We start from the raw sequence: 25,661 nt of genomic DNA on the forward strand, positions 1-25,661 counted from the left end.
TGAAAAAAAGCACGCCCACAGTGTGCCTAAAGGGCAATGCTTTATGGGTTTATCAATTTCATTGCAATCGTGACACACCAGCCTATCTGGCCCAGTTCAGGCCTAGTTAGAAGTTATTAACTTGGCTGTGACTTGACCCAGATATGGTCCATGTTTGGCTCTTGTCTGGAAGCCAGACTTGGTCCAGTCATGTATCGTAATTCACTGCGGCATGTGGCCAAAAAAAACCTGATTGTGTAGGCCAGAGCTGGGCCAGAAAAAATTTGCTAGATGGGATATGTGGCCATGAGTGTTTGAATTAAACTGGACACTAACTTTTGTTTTCCAAAGTTGACTAGCAAGAAATCGAGTTTACAGACTGTACTGAAATATCAGCCAAGGTTACTTCCTCTATCCTTCCAAAAAACTAAGTTAGCCATGAAGGAGATTAAAGTAAATTAATATGAAAGGAACACCACTTTATTTTGTAAATAGACTCCCCAAGAGTTAAACAGTTAAGTTTTACCATTTTAAATCTATTCAGCAGAACTCTAGGTTTATCTTAGCTTAGCATAAATCATTGAATTGGATTAGACCATTAGCATCTAGCTCAAAATGACAAAAAAGCTTTGTTTAAAGCTTGACATATCTGTAGTTACATCATGTACTAGGACTGACAGAAAATTAAAAGTTGCTATTAAATAGGCTGATATGACTAGGAACCATACACTCATTCTGATTTATGCTAAGCTAAGCTAAGCTAAGCTAAAAGTGCTCTTTTTGCTCCTAAAAGTGATAAAACTGTAACGATTTAACTCTAGGGGAGTTGTAAAATGAGTCTATTTAAAGGATTACATTAGAGCTGTAAAAGGGGGGACGGCCATAGTCAGTTTAGAGAGCATCTGAATGGACAAAAATCTGCATAGTGCAGAATGAGACAGAATAAATACATTTCCCACAAGGTAATGGATGTAAATCATGTGTTTTCAGGTCCCAAAACTGACACTACAGTATAAACAAATTGCCAAATATCATAAAAGGTGTTCAGTTTTTGAAATCGTCATCATGAACTATACCCTAAAAGCATATGCACAATATGTTAATCTACATCTGAGATGACACAGAACTAGCGAAGAAGTACAAAAACAACATTGGGGGGAAAAAAAATTTAAAAAATCACAATCCTTTGTTTATCAGGACAGCTTTATGAAATGGAGGGAAAAAAAGTACAATGTTACTGTAAATGCTGTAAACATTCAAATCCATAGAAGAAAAATACAATGCTAAACAGATGAGTAATGAATATAAACAGAAAGACAAGACAGCGAAACAGTCCATTTGCTGCCTGGTCCTCACATGTCATCAACTACACAGGCACTTCAAGGCCTCGGATGGTAACAAACAAAGAGAGAAACATCGAACGCACAAAAAAATGATTACCTCCCTCTTCGTTATCTATCAGAGCAACCCTCGGCGTGCTAACCACTATACTCTACCCGCTCATTGTCTGCCGCTGCGGCAAAAAAACAAAACAGAAATGTAAACTTTCAAAGAAGGAATGGAAGGTTAAATCATGTGAAATTCTTCCAATGTTTCGTAATATTTGGAATGTTTCTTCACACCATCGAACTCAACCCTTTAGAGAAATTGCTCCCTTCACGTAACAGCTGAATCAAATATAAAAAAAGTCATATATTTCAAACAAAATACAAACACATAAACCCTGTTCAAACATTCACACCTTCTTGAAGACACGCGTGAGAGGAAATCACACGTAACACACACCTGGGTTAAAGAGTGTGCTTATTGCATTTTTTTTTCACCCGGCGACTGGCTCAAACATTACCGGAAATCTCTATCTTGTAAAAACTACGATCAACAGCATGTACACTCACCAGCCACTTTATTAGGTACACCTGTCCAACTGCTCGTTAACGCAAATTTCTAATCAGCCAATCACATGGCAGCAACTCAGTGCATTTAGGCATGCAGACATGGTCAAGATGATCTGTTGCAGTTCAAACCGAGCATCAGAATGAGGAAGAAAGGTTGTTGGCTGGTCTGAGTATTTCAGAAACTGCTGATCTACTGGGATTTTCTCGCACAACCATCTCTAGGGTTTACAGAGAATGGTCTGAAAAGGAGAAAATATCCAGTGAGCAGCAGTTCTGTGGGCGCAAATGCCTTGTTGATGCCAGAGGTCAGAGGAGAATGGCCAGACTTGTTCCAGCTAATAGAAAGGCAACAGTAACTCAAATAACCACTCGTTAGAATCGTGGTATCCAGAAGAGCATCTCTGAACACACAACACGTCTAACCTTGAGGCAGATGGGCTACAGCAGCAGAAGACCTCACCACTACTGTCAGTTAAGAACAGGAAACTGAGGCTACAATTCACACAGGCTTACCAAAATTGGACAATAGAAGATTGGATAAACGTTGCCTGGTCTGATGAGTCTCGATTTCTGCTGTGACATTCGGATGATAGGGTCAGAATTTGGCTTCAACAACATGAAAGCATGGATCCATCCTGCCTTGTATCAATGGTTTAGGCTATTGGTGCTGGTGTAATGGTGTGGGGATATTTTCTTGGCACATTTTGGGCCCATTAGTACCAATTAAGCATTGTGTCAACACCACAGCCTACCTGAGTATTGTTGCTGACCATGTCCATCCCTTTATGACCACAGTGTACTCATCTTCTGATGGCTACTTTCAGCAGGATAATGCGCCATGCCATAAAGCGCAAATCATCTCAGACTGGTTTCTGTAACATGACAATGAGTTCACTGTACTCAAACAGCCTCTACAGTCACCAGATCTCAATCCAATAGAGCCCTTTTGGGATGTGGTGGAACGGAAGATTTGCATCACGGATGTGCAGCCGACAAAGCATCACGCAGCTGCTGCAGATATCATGTCAATATGGACCCAAACCGCTGGGGAATATTTCCAGAACATAATTGAATTTATGCCACAAAGGATTAAGGCAGTTCTGAAGGCAAAATGCTACTAGTAAGGTGTACCTAATAAAGTGGCCAGTGAGTGTATATTGTAGCACGCTCGATTTTTGGTGTTTAGCAGAACTGTGGATGGCTGAAATGTCAATCATTTTAGCTGAAAGCTCAAAACTTGGCTATCGTCTGAATGAGAAACATTGTTATCTGAATGAAATTCAGCACCCTGGCATCTTCATTATTTCAGCATCAACAGGCATATTTTATCAGTGACATCCTGTAACACAAGGACATTTTATATCATGGCTTGCATAATTCAACAACAGATTGCAGTGCGCTATTCGTTTCAGTTGTGATCATTAACACAATGGCCACGTTTCCGTCGTGTTCCTGAGGTAATTCTCGAATCCAATTTGGTCGGTTGCTACATTTGGTACAGTTCGAAATCACACACGAATCTGTCAGAGTTTTACATTCAACTTTGTCATGTAATAAATACATTGAGGGAGGAAAAAAGTAAAAACAGGATCTGGAGGCGTGGTTTATGTCCTGGAGGCGGAGCTTTTGGCAAGCCATGGGTTTTGATTGGTTGTGCAGGAATACAGTACTGCCTTAAACAGCAGTGGGAGCTGCTCCAGGGGAATAGACATCATTTTACCTGCAACCAATAATTACACAAACATTATGAATGTGAGAAAGCATATTCACTCAGCTTACAAACACTTATAGTGAAATACACACACAAAGAGGTATTTGCTGCTCTGATGTATACAATTTCAGCTGGAGTTTACTGAATTGAATTGCATGAAAATAAGCAGGATGAACAATGATTTGTGTCATAAAGGCTTGTGTTGTGTGGACTTTGTTATTTGATGAGAGGGTAATATTGTGAAGTAGTAATATGATTTCAAATAGCGGTTTCAATTTGAATATATTTTAAGATTTCATTTATTCCTATGATGCAACTGTGTTCAGGGTCACATAATCCTTCAGAAATCCTTTTAACATGATGATGTTTGACTTTTCTCATCATTAGCATTGTTGAAAACCGTTCTGCCGCTTCATATATTTATGGAAACTGTAATACTTTGTTTTCATGATTTTTAAAAATAAATTAATACTTCTCTTTTGGAATAATTATATATAGATACAGTTGAAGTCCGAATTATTAGCCCCCTATTTATTTTTTCCCCCGTTTTCTGTTTAACGGAGAGAAGATTTTTTCAACACATTTCTAAACATAATAATTTAAATAACTAATTTCTAATAACCGAATTATTTTATCTTTGCCATGATGATAATAAATAATATTAAGACACTTCTATACAGCTTAAAATGACATTTAATGACTTAACTAGGTTAATTAGGTTAAACAGGCAGGTTAGGGTAATTAGGCAAGTTATTGTATAAGGATGGTTTGTTCTGTAGAATAGCTAATAATATTGACCATAAATTGGTTTTAAAAAATGAAACACTGCTTTTATTCTACCCAAAAATAAGACTCCAGTAGAAAAAATATTATAGCAAATACTGTGAACATTTCCTTGCTCTGTTAAACATTATTTGGCAAATATTTGAAAAAGAAATAAAAATCCAAATGAGGGCGAATGATTTTGACTTCAGCTGTACATACCTACATAAACATGCAAAGATACATATATATGAATAGAAATTCAAGGTAACTTTTGTTATTTTATAAAATCCATGCTTAATAACAGTACTAACATTAGTGTTCATATTGTTATTGATATAGAGAATAACTCGATGTGTCTTTTTTTGCTTTTTAACTTTGCAGATAATTTTTCACTCACTCAAACTGCAACATTACACACTAAAGGAATTGTATTTAAAAAAACAACAGCAATGGGCTATGTGCATACAGACTTTGGGGTATATACAAAAATAGAATTGGGATTGAGCCTGAGTTTTCACTAGAAGTTTATCATTGGCTGAAAAACACTTAGGGCCCTATTATACACCTAGCGCAATAAGGCGCAAGACATGTATGGTGTGATTTGTTGCTATTTTCAAACCAGCGCAACCCTAATTTTCACGTTTTGCACCACGTTGTTTAAATAGCAAATCCATTTGCGCCACTTTATGTACCCATGGGTATGCCGGTCTATAAAGGAGGTGTGTTAAGGTGCATTTGGTGCATTGCTATTCTGAGAAATTGAAATAGACCACGCCATTGACCAAGTAAAAGCTGGTCTAAAGTCCAGTGCAAAGCAAGTTAGTCATGCGCCTATGCAGGTCAAAATGCTTAATACACACAAGATGTACAGCAACACACATATCTTTACATATGTTTTTTTTTGTTTGTTTATTCATTCACAATTAGTATTTTTATTACAATGTTATTATTATTAGCAGAATTATTTTTATTTTGTATTTATTTTAGGTTTTGGAGACGTATGGATCACCATACGGGGCATAAGAATAGGACATGTGTTTGGATATAACTCAAGTAGTTTTTTGACCACACATCACTATTAATGTTCATTTATTTATTTGCTGGAAAATAGAACTGAATTTAGAAATAGTTTTGAAACAAATCTTTGTGCTTAATAAACTAAATTAAATATGTAGGCTAATGGATGGCTTCAGCGGAGCGTGTACAACACTGTTTCCGTATCCATGAAGTAAAGGAGTAAAGTAAAGGGTAAAAGTAATGGACGAATGGAGGAGGCTTGTTCTTTATCCTCGCTGCAGATGGTCTGTTAAACTGTTTTCTCGCTAATGAAGCATTCAGTTTTTCCATTCAGTTTTTCCACTTACAAAGTCCGCCATGTAAATAGCAAATGCACCATGGTGCGATGCAACTGGCTCTTAAAGGGAAATGGAGATGAGATTCTGATTGCTTTAATGCACATTATGCTCAAAACACACCAATAACAATTAAGAGAATAAGCATAACCCTGCGCTAACTGTATTTTTCCATCCTTAAAATAGTGAAAGTGGATTCAGAGTCCCTTAATGCGTTTGTGCCATGTGCTTTAATAGAGCCCCAGCTGTGCATATGGCCCATTGCCGGACATGTCTGTCGAAACTCGCACAGATACACACCTGACGTATGCCGTATCTCAGTAAGGCAGGTGATGATGTCAGAGAAACGTTTGGGTCGCTGTGGATGAAGTCGTTCTGTCAGCTCACGACACAGCGTCCAGTAACGTTCACTTAACTGTTCCAGCACTGACGTGTTGCACAAACCTGTCGTCTCTGCAGGACACAAACTCAAATTACACACACCTGCTATCAAAAACAAATGATGGATCAGGGTTAGTGTGTGTGTGTGTGTTATTACCTTGATTAAGCAGCGTGATAGTCTTTAAGCAGCTGTACTCCTCATTGCTGATGTTTAGTTGATGAAACTTACGGAAGAGGAAATTTAAGCTTTCCATGACCTCCATAGCATCCTCACCAAACCTGCAGACATGCATAAATATCATATTCTGGACATGTGATACATTTAATAACTCTATATAGCATATCAGCTGTTAAAATAAAAAAGATTTTGGACAGATGATATTTCCCAGTGGTCAGAGTGAAGTAAAAACAGACACATTTTGAGTACAGTATAAATTACAATTACAAATTACTTGTACATTGTCGGTTTTTTATTAATTCATATTTTTGTTAAATAAAAAGATATTAAAACTGTTGTTAAAATGTTTTCAAGCCCCAAAATATATTTTCATGTGTATATAAATGGCCAGAATGCATAAAAAAAATTCTCTCTCTCTCTCTCTCTCTCTCTCTCTCTCTCTCTCTCTCTCTATATATATATATATATATATATATATATATATATATATATATATATATATATATATATATATATATATATATATAATAACATTGTTGTTTTAATTCTATTGTTATTATAAGCAGATTTTAAGCAATGTTATCTTAATTTCAAGAGTTCACACTTAGATATTGCTTGATAATAATAGCAGGTTTGTCATGCTGTCCCGGATGAATCAACCCTGAGCTTGGAGATAATTGAGCCCAGGGCTCCCGTCGGGTCAGAGCATGTGAGGGGGTACAAGATTAGGAAGTTCTCGAGAGCTCCCCCTGGTAAAGGTGAAAAGGAAAAGATGGGGTGGGGGTTTCTTTAAAAAACAAAGATGAGGGAGCAATGCTAGTTGGGCTGTTTATAGTGAGTTTGGAATGTTCTGATTGGCTTACTAATGATTACAGATGAGAGACCAGCTGCGATCAATCATATCACGTGCTCCTCCCGGAATTAGTTTGTGAAACTTCACTTATTTGGTAAAGCATACACAGTAGTTTGAATCAATTTTTATTCTGAGACTGGTAGTAATTTTGACAAATAAATTAATATAATAAACATATATTAATATAATAAATTTAATATAAATAAACAGCAAGTGATTTCTTGTAAAACATAACCTAATGGAATTGTCAACATTTTCAATTATATAACAATTTCTAATCACCCCTAAAATGATGCAATTAAATAATAAATAAATAACAATTAAATAATAGTGCATATGCAGATGTAATCTGAAAAAAAATATTAGCTATTATATATAATAATCACCGATCTCACCCATATTATGATATAATCACCCAACTCACTGTAGAATAATATACACAGAATAATATTACATTATATACACTATAAAAAATTTTTTATTGACAAACACTAAAGTTATATTATCCAAGAAAACACTAGTTCAGCTCTTCAACTTAAAAAAAAAAAGACTAAAATGTGTGACTTGCCATTTCTTTAAAATATTTTGTATAATTTCCTAGCAATTTTTTAGCAACAGTTGTTTCTACACCACTACACTGCCTGACAAAAGTCTAGCAATCAATTCCAGTTGTAAAAGCAACAAATAACTTCTAGTTGATCATTTGGAAAAGTGGCAGAAGGTAGATTTTTCTGATAAATCATCTGTTGACCTGATACCAAATCATCACAAATACTGCAGAAGATTAGAACCCAGATGGACCCAAGACTCTCACAGATATCAGTCAAGTTTGGTGAAGGAAAAATCATGGTTTAGAGTTCAGTATGGGGGCATGCAAGAGATCTGCAGAGTGGAAAACAACATCAACAGCCTGAGGTATCAAGACATTTGTGCTACCCGTTACATTACAAACCACAGGAGAGGGTGAATTCTTCAGCAGGATAGTGCTCCTTCTTACACTTCAGCATCCACATCAAGGTTCCTGAAAGCAAAGAAGGTCAAGGTGCTCCAGGATTGGCCAGCCCAGTCACCAGACATGAACATTATTGAGCATGTCTGGAGTAAGATAAAGGGGGAGGCATTGAAGATGAATCCAAAGAATCTTGATGAACTCTGGGAGTCCTGCAAGAACCCTTTCTTTGCCATTCCAGATGACTTTATAAATAAGTGATTTGAGTCATTGCAGAGATGTATGGATGCAGTCGTCCAAGCTCATGGGAGTCATACACAATATTAATTATTTTTCCACTGCACCATGACTTTATATTCTATACTGTACATTATTTCTGTTAAGTGACAAGACTTTTGTCTAAGCAAAGTCAGATTTTACTGTCTTAACTAAATAATTCAAAATCAAGACATGATCATATTTTATTTTGGTAAAATAAGTGTAATCTAGAGGCCTTAGCCTTTCATATTTGCCACATTTGATACCAAATGATCAACTAGTAGTCAAGATATTATTTCCTAAAACTTGGATAGGCGACAAGACTTTTGTCAGGTAGTGTAAATACACAATTTTTTTAAATAATTTCACAATAACTAATAGTGTTGTGTCTCACCAATGCAGTGTGTGTGTGTGTGTGGACGGAGTGTAGTGGTGCATGTCTCACCGCTGCAGTGTGTGTGTGGACGGAGTGTAGTGTTGTGTGACGTTGGCCAGTTCTCCCAGTATCTGTGCACTGTGCAGTGTGAGCGAGGACAGTAGGATGAGCTGATGCCATGAAGAGCCTAGCAGACGAGTGCAGTCTTTAATGGAGAGATCAGCGAAGAACGGCAGACGCTTCAGCCATACAATCTGTCTGAACAGCAGCTCGTCTGCGATACCACACAGCAGCGCCAGTAGCTCCGACTGAGTCACGCTGTATCTGAAACACACACACTGCATTATTAAAGCACAGATATAAAACAAAAACACAAAGGTTAAATGACACAGTACTGAAAAAAAATTTAACTGCAATTATATTTTGAGCATTTGTTTCTGCATTTGGAGGGTCGGTGCTTTTCTCATGTCAGTTTGATAGATTCACATTGCTCTTAGCCCCTCTTACTGTTAGATTGCTGAGAAAATAATGCGCAAAAATGCAGCCCCGCCCCCTACTCAATATTGCATTTCAACATACAAGATCAACATACTGAAATGAAAAAGTTTCAGCAATCTCTGGTTCCGGACTTTAAAAAGGATGCTTAAAATAAAAAAAAATGGAGTAAAGACATTTATATTTTCATAAAATATTTTAAATACATGCCATTCTATTAATTTTAAAAGTTTAAAAAATTCTGAAGTAAATCAAAAGTTCTAAAAAGTAAAAATATATCCCAAAAATCTTGAAAGAAATTAAAAATGGCTAAATGATAGACTGAAGACATAATAATTTAAATGATAAACATTTTATATGCTGTTGTTTAAAGTTAGTAAACAAATCTATTTCAGTTAAATCTTGATTAAAATACTGAGGCATAATTATGATTTTCACAAAAATTGTTTAAAATAATCATTTATTCATTCATTCATTTTCTTTTCGGCTTAGTCCCTTTATTAATCAGGGGTCGCCACAGCGGAATGAACCGCCAACATATCCAGGATATGTTTTATGCAGCGGATTCCCTTCCATCTGCAACCCATCACTGGGAAACACCCCTACATTCCCATTGACACACATACACTATACGGGCAATTTAGCAAATTAATTATTATTAAAATAATTATTATTCAAAGCTGAATTTTCTGTATCATTACTCCCATCTTCACATGACCCTTCATTCTGAAATGCTGTTTTTCTACTCAAGAAACATTTATTATTATAATAAAATATTATTTTAAACAGTTTCTGTGAAAATCATAATACATTTCAAGTTTACTTTTAAATGCCTCAGTACTCTAAACAAGATTTATTTGAAATAGATTTGTTTACTAACTTTAACCAACAGCATAAAATATGTTTATCATTTAAATTATTATGACCTCAGTCTTTTATTTAGCCATTTGTAATTTCTTTCAAGATTTTCAGGACGTACTTTTATTTTTTAGAACTTTTAAAATGATTAAAAACGACATATATTTAAAATATTTTATGACACTATACAGTACATGTCCTTCCTCAAATATTTAATTTTAAGCATCCTTATTAAGGCCCAGAACAAGAGGCTGCTGAAACTTTTATTTCAGTATGTTAATGAACTTCCGACTGAAATGGAATATTGAGAAGAGGGTGGGGCTACATTTTTGCACATCATCAAACTAACAGTAAGAGGGGCGTGGCTAAGAATATTGTGAATCCATCAAACTGACATCAGAAAAAGACCAACCCTCTAAAATGCAGAAGCACATGTTTTTTTTTTTCAGTGGATTAACTTGCACAGATTAATTCCTCACCTCAAGAATAACAAGGTACCCTAGCAAAATACAGTATACAGTTTTATTTCACACGGAGGTGACACTGTGGTTCAGTGGTTAGCACTGTCACCTCACAGCAAGAAGGTCGCTGGTTCGAGCCTCGGCTGGGTCAGTTGGCATTTCTGTGTGGAGTTTGCATGTTCTCCCTGTGTTGGCGTGGGTTTCTTCCAGGTGCTCAGGTTTCCCCCACAGTCCAAAGACATGCGCTGTAGGTGAATTGAATAAACTATGTTGGCCATAGTGTATGTGTGTGGATGAGAGTGTATAGGTATTTCCCAGTACTGGGTTGCAGCTAGAAGGGCATCCGCTGTGTAAAAAACATATGCTGAAATAGCTGGCGGTTCATTCCGCTGTGGCAACCCCTGATAAATAAAGCGACTAAGCCGAAGGAAAATTAATAATTGAATGGAAACGTACACTGTAATACAAATGCTGGGTTTCACACAATTCATTTGTGTTAGGACAACATGAAGGAATCAAGTTAACTTTTAGTTTTTACAAATTTAAGTAGATTGAACATTCAACAATTAAGTTGCCCCCCCAAAAAAGAATTGTATAAGTGATTTAAAAAAACTTCATATTTTGACTATATACAGCATTTAACTCAAGATCTGTTGATTTTTCATAGAATGCCATGCTACATTTGAATAAAGCCAGATTTATTTATATATACACCATGTATATAGTACTCAACATTTGAAGTGGATAAAAACCTTTCATCAAAGTCCTACAAATATAGAACAACACTCAGCATTCTTGTCTTAGGACAATAAAAAAAACATTTGGATTTACTTCAAATGTTGACTACTAGTTAAAACTGGTGAAACCTGATTACTAACACACAGAAAATTGATGGATCCCCAAGAGTGTAAATCTCCACTATTTTGCTTTGTAATCAATTTTTGTTACCTAATATACTATAGATATGCAAGTATATTAGCCAAACTCATTAGTGTTTGATATATACGTGTTTGTGTGTGTCTTACCCGTCCTCAATGAGCATGGGTGTAGTGAGAGGTGTGAGGTCTTCATCAGCAAGGATCTGCGCTGTCAGTGTGTGTGTTTGCGTCTTCAGGATGCTGCCAGTAGGAGGCGGTAAAGGATATTTACACATCAGGAAAGTGTGTGTGAGTTGAGGACTTATACACTCATCTCTACACGACACCGAGCGGCTACACACAGAACAAAATAATAAAAGCAGAAAATTAAGCATTATAGATCACAACACACATACAGTATATATGCAGAAGCAAACATTAGAAATGTAATATGATAAATCAAAAGTCTACATGAAAATAGATTTGCAACTTATTAAATATTATTGATACATTATTGTGATATATTTGTATTAAGTCATTAATTTCCTATTCATATTTAATTTTTGTATTTTTTAAAATTTTTAATAAAAACTAAATTTTAAGTTTGATTTTGAAGTTTTAGAAATGTTTTGTATTTTTGCCATACATTATATATATTTATATATATTAGGGATGTCAAATGATGAAAATTTACGTAATTAATCAAACTTATCAAATCATGATTAATCACGAAACGCTGTTTTTATTACAGAAATAAAAACACAGGCATTTAAGTGTCATTTGAATTTCAAAACAATCAATGCCAATAACAAACAAAAACGATTTCCATGTTGTACTCTAAGTGGACTACAAACACACTAACACACACGACGCGCGCAGTACAGCGGACCCGGTGAGCGAGGGATCCCTTCAGATTCATCAACACGCATGATCGCATTTTTTTGCTTAAACTAAGCGTTCTAATGTATGGCTGTACATTTACAAGCAAGGATTCTGAAACAGCAACGTAAAGCAGACGCTTTACAAAAGTTGCATGTAGCGGGGAAACACGTCAAACTTATAAAATGTGAGGGCACATGGAAGTAGCTTAAAGGCAGAGAATAGGGCTGTCTTTGACATCTTGCGACTTCGTTTGCTACTACATTTACATGGACACCAATACTCCGCTTTTATGATTAAGATACTCTGATTAAGAGTCATGTAAGCACCGATTTTTGATTACCTTAAAGGATCACGCGAGTCTCGAAATGCGGAGGTTTTTCTTTCGGTTCGCCATGAGGTAACAAATTCCATTAAAACATCCTGAATGAAAATATGCTGAATGAGAGTGAACTGCTCAACTGCAGTTCAAGTCTAAAGATTAAAAATTAAACACGCAAAAATGCATGAAACTCTGGAGAAAACGCAGGATAGCCTGGTGATGCTGCATTAATTGTTTTATACTAAAACTTTCCTTCTAAATGCGCGTCCTTGGTCCTATCCAAATTTCTTTGCACGTTAAACACACGCAGGGCCAGAGCAAGCTGAACTAGCACTCTAGGCAAACGGCAATCACGCCGCCCTCAACCCGAAAGTGACCGGTTCGCGGATGAAAGTTAGGACCGGGGGGTTCGCTCACTATTCTGCTGCCCAAGGCGGCCGCCTAGGTCGCCTCTATGCACGTGCCATCCCTGAACACACGTCGGCCACAACAGGAAATTTAAAAAAAACTGCAGCTGCATTATTTGCGTTATTTTTTTTACGCATTAACTATTTAAAATTAATCACGTGCGTTAACGCGCTAATTTTAACAGCCCTAATATATATATATATATATATATATATATATATATATATATATATATATAATTATACACAGTAGTTTTACATTTTATGTCATTCATTCATTCATTCATGTTCCTTCGACTTAGTCCTTTTATTCATCAGGGATCGCCACAGCTGAATGAACCGCCAACTTATCCAGCATATATTTTACACAGCGGATGACCTTCCAGCTGCAACCCAGTGCAAAAAAGTTTATTTTTTCCTTTTTAGTTACGTTTACTTTTTTATTTTCTTGCTTTAAGAATAAACTTGTTTTTCTCGTTTTTCAGTTTTTAATATTGTAAGTCATTTTGCATCTCAAGTTATTGTATTTTAATTGAAGAATGTTAAGATATTTGTAATGTAAAACCAAAAAATAAATAAAAAACTACAGTGTTTAGATTTTGGTTATCTAAAATCAAACAACAAAAACACAAAACGTTACCTGAGTTTAAGTTTGATCATGTCTGCAGAAAAATAGATTCAGAGATTGAACAAATATCATTATAATTAGAAAAAAAAAATTTCTAGATTAATAATAATAGAAGAATAATAGTAGATTTACAAAAATAGATTACAAAGATAAAATACCCATTATCTATAGCAAAAATATATATTATATTTTATAAGGAAATATTTCTAATTTTCGCTTTACTTTGATACACTAACCTAAATTAGGTAGAATAAGAAAACTAATAAGAGAAACATGTAAATCAAGTAAACTAACAGTAATAAAAATGTGCATTTCAGGCTATAACAGTTTATTGTTTTACATTACAGGCTAATACTACAGTTTATTGGTTGTATTTGCAGATTTTGTTCAAGACTTTTTTTCTTCAGACGACTCCCTATTTATTTTTGCTCTAATAATCTCATCCTACAAGCACATTTAAAGAGATTGTTGACCCCAAAATGAACATTTTAATAGAACAACACAATAGAAGATATTTTGTAAAATGTTAGTAGATGATACCCATTGACTTCCATAAAATATTATAGTTTATTGGATTATTTTGTTCTTGTTTTAAGCAAACTATCAATTAATTCTTTTTTTTCTCCAGATAAATCCCTATTTATTTTTGCTCTAATAATCTCATCCTACAAGCACATTTAAAGAGATTGTTGACCTCAAAACACAAACTCACATTGAAAAACACAAAAGAAAATATTTTGAAAGAGTGTTTGTTGATGGTACCCATTGACTTCAATAAAATATTATAGTTTATTTGCTGTGTGACGTAGCGGCGCAGTAGGTAGTGCTATCCCCTCACTGCAAGAGGGTCGCTGGTTCGAGCCTCGGCTGGTTCAGTGGGCATTTCTGTGTGGAGTTTGCATGTGGAGTTTCCTTCAGGTGCTCCAGTTTCTCTCACAGTCTAAAGACATGCGGTACAGGTGTATTGTTAAGGCTAAATTGTCCGTAGTGTATGAGTGTGAGTGAGTGTGTATGGATGTTTCCCAGAGATGGGTTGCGGCTGGAAGGGCATCCGCTGCGTAAAAACATGTGCTGGATAAGCTGGTGATTCATTCCACTGCGGCGACCCCAGATTAATAAAGAGACTAAGCCGAAAAAAATTTTAATGAACGAATGAGTTTATTTGCTTATTTTGTTCTAGTTTTAAGCAAAAACTTTTTCCCCTCCAGAAGACTCCCTATTTATTTTTGCTTTAATAATCTCATCCTACAAGGACATTTAAAAAGATATTTGACCCCTAATAAAAATATTGATAGAACAACACAAAAGAAGATATTTAGAAAAATGTTGATGGTACCCATTGACTTCCATTGTCATTTTTTCTTTCTTTTATGGAAGTCAATGGGTACCATCAACTAAAATTTTTTGTCAATTCTGTTAGTCCAACGATCTTGTTTTGTTTAAAACAAGAACAAAATCTGCAAATAGAGGCAATAAACTATAATATTTTATGGAAGTCAATGGGTACCATCAACATTTTTTAAAATATTCTCTAATAAAGAGTGAACTGTCACTTTAAATGTACTTTAAATGTTTCAACATAAGAAAGAAACTCAAATAGGTTTTGAACTAGTGAAGGGTGGGTAAATGATGAGAGATTTCATATTTGGGTGAACTATCCCTTTAAATCAAGCGGGTCACTGCGCCCGTGTCTGAACCTCTCAGCCGGGTCACACCTGCTGGAGAAAGATAAGCTCTGGCCGCCCTCGGAGAGACTGTTGCCGGGTGAACTGTGGTTACTGTAACCGTGGCTCCACGAATCTGACAGGTCCGATCCTTCTTTAAACTCCTGGCCAGACATAATTCGTTCAATCTCCTCCAGCGAAATCTGCAGAATCGGAGAGAAGATGAATGTCTGTAAGAACGGAGCGCATTCAAAACGGTTGTGAATAGCTGACATTATTGACGAGAAAGCGCCCGTTTTTTTCCAGCTTTTTAATTCAGTGAAAAATCAATAGCAAACGATGGACGCTCATCCTATTGCCTATCTTGTGTCCAACCCTTGATTGTCATCTGAAAAGCAAGTGTGTGTGTTTTGTAACAGAACGAGATGTAAACTAATGAGTGAACTCGTAAGTGAGTCAACAGCAATTCTAGCAAACACAAGCACTTCAGGTAACAAGGACACACACACACACACACACACACACTGTGCATCTCATTCACATCCGCTATACTGTATTTATATGCTGTGTACATACTCGTGAGGAAAAATGAGATGGAAAGAGAAGGAGAGGGTTTGTGTTTGCATCGAAAACAATTGATCTCCTGCATGCGTGGCCTTCAGAGTCTCTTTCAGAGGAAACAACACAAAGATGAGACGCGAGCAGTCGCACACACAGCAAGAAACACTTGAGCTTCAGTTCTCAGGGAATGTGATGAGATCGTCTACAGGAGAATGGACCATTAAATCAATGCAATCTTATATTTGTGTGTGTGTATATGTGTATTGTATTATGTGTCTGTATATATATATATATATATATATATATATATATATATATATATATATATATATATATATATATATATATATATATATATATATATATATATATATATATATTTATTCAGGTATATACAGCGTGTATAATTTCTAACTGATTTCTTTTATCTTTGCCATGATGACAGTACATAAAATTTTACGAGATATGTTTCAAGATACTAGTATTCAGCTTAAAGTGCAATTTAAAGGTTTAATTAGGTTAATTAGATAGGTCTGGTTTGGTCTGTAGATGATCAAAAAATATAGCTTAAAGAGCCTAATAATTTTGATCTTAAATTTAGTTTTTAATTAAAAACTGTCTTATTCTCAATAAGATGTGATTTATTTGATTACAAATACAGTAAAACCTGATTTATTTGATTAAAAATACAGTAAAATACAATAAAAAAGCAGTTTTTTTAATTAAAAAATACAGTAAAATACATTAAAATTATTTATTTGAATTAAAATACAGTAAAAACAGATTTGTTTTATTAAAAATACAGTAAAAACAGAATTATTTGATTAAAATACAGCAAAAAGATTTATGTGATTTAAAATACAGTAAAATGCATTAAAGAACAAATTTTTGGGTTAAAATACAGTAAAAATGTATTTGATTAAAATACAGTAAAAGATTTATTTGATCAAAATACAGTAAAAACTAATTTATTTGATTGAAAATACAGTAAAATATATTAAAAGCCAATTTGATTAAAATACAGTAAAATTTGATTTATTTGATTAAAAATACAGTAAAATACAATAAAAATAGATTTATTTGATTAAAAATAGAGTAAAATAAAGTAAAATATTGATTTGATTAGAAAATACAGTAAAAAACAATAAAAATATATTTATTTGATTAAATTAGAGTAAAATATTTATTTGATTGGAAAATACAGTAAAATACAATAAAACAGATTTATTTGATTAAAAATACAATAAATTACAGTAAAACAGATTTGTGATTTAATGTACTTAAAGTTTACTATATTTACTGTATGTGCACTTTCATAATTATTAGAATTTTTTTTTGCCTTTAGTTTTACATGATTTTTCTAAAACTCTAAGAAAATTAGAGAAATTCTAATTATTCTTACAGTAAATATCTTATTATATATATATATATATATATATATATATATATATATATATATATATATATATATATATATATATATATATATATTTTTTTTTTTTTTTTTTTTTTTTTTTTCCCATACATTAGAATTAGGAATTTCTTTTCATAATATTTTAGTGCAGCCCCCAAAATACTAACTGCTTGTCATTTTAAAACTTTATACTTTCCCATTATTTATCAAACAAATGGTTTTACTGATCTTGTCTTTAAAAATTAACAATAATACATAACTGTAAAATAAAAGCAATGTGTGTGTTTGTGTGTGTGTGTGTGTGTGTGTGTGTGTGTGTGTGTGAGTGTGTGCGCGCGCATAAATGTGAGCACACATATAGGCCACAACATCTATAGCAGGGGTGCCCAAACTTTTTCTTATGAAAGGTTTTGATTGAGCATGGTGGGCCGAAGTTAAATAAGCCAAACTCAATTACATTAAAGTTACCATTGGTGATTTCTAACTTTATTTAATTTGTTTAAATGAAAAACATTGCTTTTAAATTAACTAATGCAGAATATATTTTAATTTTATAATGAGCTTCTTTCAGTAAAAGCGATCTCATCTATAACAGAATGGAGTTACACTAGTTTTTGCCTTGATTTGCTCGCCAGTGTGTTCTGCATTGTCCTCTATCCTATATGACTATTTATATATATATAAAAAAGATTCATTTACATTCATTTATTTTCACTCATTTATTTTCACTCATTTATTTTCATTAAATTAAATCATTAATTTTCCGTTTGCTTTTTTGCAGCTCAGCAATAAAACAAACAAACAAAAAAGATTATGTTAAATTAGAAATGACGACCTCTGTTAAAGGCATTCGTGCCAACCCTCCACATCATTCTCACTCTCTTCTCAGACGGGATAATGGGCCAAATCAAAGGTTACCAAAGGACAACTTTGGTCTGCGGGCTGGAAAAAACAGCTTAGGCTGGTTGGCTGGTTTTAGCTGGTCGACCAGCCTGTATTTAGAGAGGTTTTGGCCATTTCCAGGCTGGTTTCCAATCATTTTCAGCCTGGTCTTAGCTGGTCAGGCTGGAAAAAATAACCAGCTAAAACCAGCTAAACCCAGCTTGACCAGCCTGGTTAAAGTTGGACATAGCTGGTCAACCAGGTAAAACCAGCCAACCAGCCTAGGCTGGTTAAAGCAGTTTTTTTTTTCAGCAGGGTGGATTCAATGGACATCTTAAAAAGAGGTTTTGTCAGATTAAAATAAAACATTTATCTTAAAATGTATAATAAACATTTGTCTTACATGTACAGGTCCAATCATTTTATTCCTTCCTCCAGGCATCCCGTCTTCTCTGATTGCTAAAGACAGAACAAGAAATGAAGAAAAGATGCTTTGATTACCATACTACAAACAGCTTCTGAGATATTTAGTATATTTACAGTGAATAAGACCATTAAATACCTAAATAAATCGACATTACTTACAAAATAAGTGACCAGCTCAAAAATATGTTATAGCACAATGTAACATTATTTACATTTCCGGTTTGACAAATGAACAAGACCATTAACATTGATTTTTACATCTCTTCCATAACTCATTACACTGTGTAACTGCAAAAATTACATTATAACGTAACTTCTGAATAACAAAAATGACATTTATAAATTAAAAGTAAACATTATCCATACAATGCGATTGCTTTTAGCGAATTATTTGCTTTTAGCAAATAATTAGCTTTTAGCAAAATAGCCCAAGGGCTCCCTCTGGCGGAAACTACAGGCAAGTGCAATCAACACTTGTCCTAAACTGTTAATTATAATGCATATATTTTGGGTTTGAGGGAGTTTTGCCGTAAGAAAAAGGAGGAAAAGAACAGCATGAAAAACATAAATCTGTTATCAGTATATATCTACTGATTATATATGCAGCGACTAGCAACCCAGATCTACAATCTGATTCCTCAAAGTGCTTTTTCTTTAGGCATGTCTAATCAAACTCTCGATCTCTATCAGCTGATTTACACAGTAGAAGATCAGATCTGCCTCTAATGCAGCAGCATCAAAGAGGACAAGTTAAGAGGTAAATAGATATTAAAAGTGCATAAACCTAGAGCAAAAGTAGTTTGTTTGTGCTGCATAATTGGGGTGAAATTGCAATGATTGGCATAAAATAGCACAGGTAAGATCAGATTAAAATAAACAAGGAAAAAGGAAAGATATCTTTATTTAGTTGACTAGTTTTAAAGATTTTAATTCATGTGCATCAAAAAATATTAAATTAAAAATAAATTAGGACTTTTATTTTGATATAAAAGTTTTTTATATTCAGCCTTTTAAAACAATATTTAGTTCTGATTGAGTAAACTAACACTTCCATTTTACTTTGGGCAGACTTTATACATTAATAATAATTTAGACATTATTTTAAAATAGTTTTTAATTGAGTTCATTCAACATTTTAATTTAATATGTTTAATTTTACACTAATTTAGTAAATTAACTTTTTCATTTAGACAGAGTATTTCATTAATTAAATTTTTTAATAATTTATTAATTATTTAGAAAAAGTTTTTATTTTAATTGATTTAATATTGAATTAACTTTATTTTATTTAATTAATGCAATTAGCATAGTCTAATTAAGTTAATTAACAGTTTCATTCTAATTTAGAAAAAAATATTTTATTTATTTCATTATTTAACAAATAATTTCATTATTTAAAAAAAGTTAGAATTTTATTTCATTCAATATCTAATTAAATTGCTTTAAATTTAAATCAGGGATTTTATTTGCTGTATTAAATATGATTTACTTTACTATTTTAAAATAATGTATTTACATTAGCCTATTAATTATTTTAAAACAATTCAGATTATAATAATTTATTTTACTTACTTTAATAAATGTAATTACATTCAGCAACAGTTGATTGAGTAAATTAACATTTTATTTAAATTTAGACCGAATATTTTACTAAATGCATTATTTAATAAGTAATTTATTAATTATTTTAATATAGTTTTTATTTTAATTTATTCAATATTTTATGTTTAATATTATTAAGTTTAATAATATAACTATATTTAGCCTAATTTAGTAACATAACAGTTTCATTTTAATTTAGATTTGTATTAATTAAATTATATAATAATTTCATAATTATTTTAAAGCAGTTTTTGTAATAAAATTGCTTTCAACTGAAATCAGATTTAATTTTTATCTGCTGTATTAAATATGATTTATGTACTAAAATAATGCAATTACATTAGCCTAATAATTAATTTAAAAACCATTCAAATTATAATAAAATACTATTTTATTCATCAAATCATTTTAATGTTGTTTCATTCTCATAAACATACAGTAACCTTGATTTAAACTAGTCTGTCACTGCATTTCTGTGCTTTAAATCAAGAATTTTATTTGCTGTATTAAGTATGATTTATTTTACTTTTTTAAAACAATGTAATTACATTAGCCTATTACTTAATTTAAACAATTCAGATTATAATAATTTATTTTACTTACTTTAGTAACTTTAATTACATTAAGTCTAATTGAGTAAATTAACATAATTAAAATTAATAAAAATTTTGACTGAATATTTTATTATTATTTAATTAAAAAACATATATATATTTTAATACAGTTTTTATTTTAATTTATTCAATATTTTATTAAATTTTATTAATTTTAATAATATAATTACATTTACCTTAATATGGTAAATTAACAGTTTCATTTTAATTTAGACAAATTATTTCATTAATTTAATTATTTAACCATTTAAAAAAAAACTGTTTTTATTTTAATTCATTCAATATTTAATTACATTTCTTTCCATTTAAATCTGGAACTGTATTTGCTGTGCTAAATTTAAATTATTAAATATGATTTATTTTACCTTTTAAAATAATGTATTTACATTAGCCTATTAATTATTTTAAAACAATTCAGATTATAACAATAAAACACTATTTTATTCAATAAGTAATTTTCATGTTGTGTTTCATAACTTTAAGTTAAACTGATTTGTCACTGCATTTCTATGTGTGTCCCCACAAGTATAGTAATACCAGTTAGTTTTGCCCTTTAGGGACATTCATTTGGCCACCATGAAGAAAATGCTCATACATCACACAGAATTAAGTATACTGAACATGTAAAAATGCAGATTGTTTCCTGTGAGGGTCAGTTTAGGGGTAGTTAGAGTAGAGAGAGAGAGTATATATAGTAAGTATAAAAATAGCATTACATCTATAGGAAGTCCCCATAAAGATAGCTGTACAAATTGTGTGTGTGTCTCACCCTTGCGGTTCATGCCCATCTGTAGGCACTTCTGCAGCCGGCAGTACTGGCAGCGGTTGCGCTGTTTGCGGGACATCTGGCAGTTCTTGTCTCTATTGCAGCGATAGATGCGTTTGTTGCAGATACTGCGCTTGAAGAAGCCTTTACATCCCTCGCAGGAAATAATACCATAGTGCAGGCCGGACGCTCGATCCCCACAGATCAGACACCAGCGCTCACCACCGTCATCTATAGAGAAACGCACACAGCATTTCCACATTACAGTCACCTGCTTACTCTGTATATGTATCATTTTTCAAGCACTGGGGATTATAAGGGAAGTATGCACTCTAAAAATGCTGGGTTGTTGAAACCCTACGTTGGGTCAAATGTAGCCAAACCAACCACTGGGCTTAAAAGCACAATTAAAAAATGTTATTAATGTTTGGTTTGTCCATCATTGATCTAAAGTTGGCTTATAACAACGCAGGACTTTTGTGAGTTCTTCAGCTTTCTATGAAAAGAATAAAATGCAATATAGATTGACAGCTGCACTCTAAGAAATGCTGGGTTATTCATTAGTCCCTTTATTCATCAGGGGTTGCTACAGCAGAATGAACCGCCAACTATTCAAGCATATGTTTTATGCAGTGGATGCACTTCCAGCTGCAACCCAGTATTGGGAAACATCCATACACTCTCATTCACACTCATACACTACGACCAATTTCGTTTTTTCAATTCACCTATACTGCATGTCTTTGGACTGTGGGGGAGCACCCAGAGGAAACCCACGCCAACACTGGGAGAACATGCAAACTTCACACAGAAACACCAACTGGTCCGGTCGGGACTTGAACCAGCGACCTTTTTGCTGTGAGGCGACAGTGCTAACCACTGAGCCACCATGTTGCCCTATGGTGGGTTATTTGAACTTAAATTGGATAAAATATGGACTAGCCCAAACATCGGGTTAAATTTCATCCTATTCATTTAATTAAAAAAAAAAATAACCCAGCAGTTGGTATAGTCTGCATTATACCCAGAATCGGGTTGAAGTAACTGCATTTTTTAGAGTGTCAGTAAATGGAATTATGAGGTTTTGCTCTCTTTGTGGAGATCAGATCTGAATAAATTGATAAAACTGGATTAATAATGTAAATACAAAATGTTGTCATGTTATTTTAATACATTATAATAATACAACATATATTAAAGTACTGAAATGTAAAATTATATATATATATATATATATATATATATATATATATATATATATATATATATATATATATATATATATATATATATATATACATATATACACACACATACATACATACATACACATACATACATACATACATACATACATACATACATACACAGTTGAAGTCAAAATTAGTTACAGTCAGAATAATTGGCCCCCTTTGATTTTTTTTCTTTTTTTAAATATTTGAAAAAAATAAACAAACAGGGGGGCTAATAATTCAGTGGGGCTAATTATATATACAAACTTACTTCATAAACTTACTTATAATAAATAAAATAACAATTAGAATGTTCCTATAATATAATATAATGACATAATAAAATAAAATATAATAAACATTATACAAATGATCTATCTAAATAAAATTCTTTTAAAATATATTAAAAATATTTCAGTTTATATTGAAGGAATACAGTAATACAGAAATACAACATTAATAAAGAAACAAGTACATTAATAAGATTACATTAAAAATAAGATAAGTGCTATATACATTATTAAAGTCAAATAAAAAATAAAATAGCATTATTAATTTAAAAAAACAATGAAAAAAATTCAACAAAGTAAATGAATAACCTATTCTGCTAGCATTAACAACAGGAAGGTGAGAATGATGCATAAAGGTATCTCCATGATGTCTGGTTGTAGGTTAATCTGAGTTTACAGAGCTCTTGAAAATCCTCAAGTAAAAGTAAAATAAAGTTCTACAAGACCTTATCTAAAGCTCAGGATAGAGGATTACGCAATCATATTGACCACAACACACACACACACACACACACACACACACACAAACGTAAAATCTTCTTCAGTCTCTCCATGTGTGTATGAAATGACAGCATCATGCGGTGTGACCCAGATTTATACAAACCAAAGATGGAGGCAAACCCAGAAAACAACATGATATTTGATACGATACACACTGCCTTTGGTGTGATAGTTTGATATTAATATGATAGTGTATTTTGTGTTATTATCCTTTGTTTCTATTTTTAGGTGTGATTTTTAACATTCTGTAAAGGATCTACAGATGAAAAATAGCCATTCTTGGCTAACTCTGGCACATTTTACAGCAATGTTTACTAACGTGCATTGCCCCTGTAAACAAACTAAACTATATTAAAACTGGGTTTGAAATGATCTGGTGACCTGTAGAGGGAGCAGGTGAGCGCAGGGGTCACAGAAAGGTCTGCTGAAAGCCTGAGTGTCGTAAACGGTACAGAAAGCACTCAACCTAACCCTGAACTCCACAGCCGTTTTACAGCCCTCAGGAAGCCAGTGTGTTGTAAGGGCACAGTATTGTTGAGGATCAGGTCAACCGCGGGTCAAACTTTATAGCGAACCAGAACTGTGGAGCACACATTTTTAAAATTGAACTGGGTGACAGACACGTAAAACACACACACATGCAGTCTCTCACTAATGCAAACTGCATCTAATAACAGGATTAAAAATAGACACACAGGCTAAAAAAAAACACGGCCATCATGATGCGGCAGATTTAATCATATTCTGATAGAGACTGATCGAATAAAGCTCCATCTTAAAATCAATGGAAAATAAAAATATACTAAAACTATGCTAAAACGCAAAAATAAATAAATAAATAAAAAAGACTATATATATGATCTTGAACCTTATGATCTTAAAGTCTTAAACAGCAATAGTTGACAATATCAATAAAAAAAAAACACTGTATTGGTTAGGGTTTGGTGAAGTCGACCAATTTGGCATCGCACGATGTCTAATGTGAAACAGATGGCATCGTCGTCATAGAAGGTAGTGAATTAACTATTTATGAATAATTAATGAATTCCTAACAAGTTGGAATTAAACTAGTCTAAACAACTACCTGACCCGCATGGTCTTTGTTTTACCCATAACCAAATAATAAATAAATAAAGATAAGTTACACACAAATGACCGCCTGTCAATCACTTTTTCCGCAGGACTCTGGCATGAATAGGCAGAGTGATCTGTGTCATTATAATGGCGTCGACAAACTTGGTACACAACAAAAAGACAGAAGAAGTCATTACATAGAGACAAGATTAATTAAATATCAAGTTTAACAACTATAGTAAGACACGATCCAGCGGTACATCCTTGATAAACTGTCCGACGTGCACGGCTCTCTGGGGTTTTGTGCTCAAAGCACCTACTGACTGCCTGGAGCTCAGACGCGCGCATACGATGCAGCACATGACAGAGTGTGTGCGTCTGTTTTTGTGTGTGTGTGTGTGGGGAGGTCACGTGATGTGTGTTTTCAGTGGTATAGTGTGGAAGAAGGGGTTTTCAGAAATGATAGGTGAAATGCCAGTGTGGACGTGGATCATTAAAACTAAGATGTATTAGTGTAAACAGGGCCTAAGTGTGTATTTTTTGCGAGCGGGTTGCTGCTGCGACGAGGGCAGGGCAGAGGATCACGATGCCGGCTCAGCATCATGATGTCAATCGGTCATCTACGATGAATGATGGCACTGTCTATCGACCCAACCAAAATTATTTAATTTTCTTTTATCACATAAAGGTCATCTTCCATAAAGATATTTAGTACATTTCGTACTGTGAATATATCAAAACTCATATTTTTTTGTAATAACATGCATTGCTGAGAACTTTAAAGGAGATTTTCTCAATATTTTGATTTTTTTTAAACCCTCAGATGTTATTTCAGTCAAAAATGATCCTATTCCAACAAAACATACACTGTAGAAAAGGATTTAGTGTTGTCTTAACACAAATCGATTAAGTTAACTTAATTGATTTTTACAAATTGAAGTGGATTGAACATAAAACACTTAAATTATTCCTGTTATTTATTTATTTATTTATTTATTTATTTATTTATTTATTTATTTATTTGTTTATTT

At 33.3% G+C, this 25,661-nt stretch overlaps 1 protein-coding gene across 1 annotated transcript in view; it reads right to left on the bottom strand.

Annotated features, from left to right (window-relative positions):
• Positions 1-1,184: 1,184 nt before the first annotated feature.
• nr6a1b (nuclear receptor subfamily 6, group A, member 1b) overlaps positions 1,185-25,661 on the bottom strand; it is a 53,382-nt gene continuing 28,905 nt past the window's right edge. Inside the window, exons 3-10 of the mRNA XM_056447206.1 lie at positions 21,537-21,764; positions 18,529-18,584; positions 15,320-15,471; positions 11,537-11,722; positions 8,767-9,021; positions 6,241-6,362; positions 6,003-6,155; positions 1,185-3,594 (exon numbers count right to left, since the gene is read on the bottom strand). Of these exons, the coding sequence (XP_056303181.1) occupies positions 3,479-3,594; positions 6,003-6,155; positions 6,241-6,362; positions 8,767-9,021; positions 11,537-11,722; positions 15,320-15,471; positions 18,529-18,584; positions 21,537-21,764 (1,268 nt within the window). The 3' untranslated portion in view covers positions 1,185-3,478. The remainder of the gene's footprint in view (positions 3,595-6,002; positions 6,156-6,240; positions 6,363-8,766; positions 9,022-11,536; positions 11,723-15,319; positions 15,472-18,528; positions 18,585-21,536; positions 21,765-25,661) is intronic.

Source organism: Danio aesculapii, chromosome 21, assembly GCF_903798145.1.
Source record: "Danio aesculapii chromosome 21, fDanAes4.1, whole genome shotgun sequence".
Taxonomy (NCBI): Eukaryota; Metazoa; Chordata; class Actinopteri; order Cypriniformes; family Danionidae; genus Danio; species Danio aesculapii.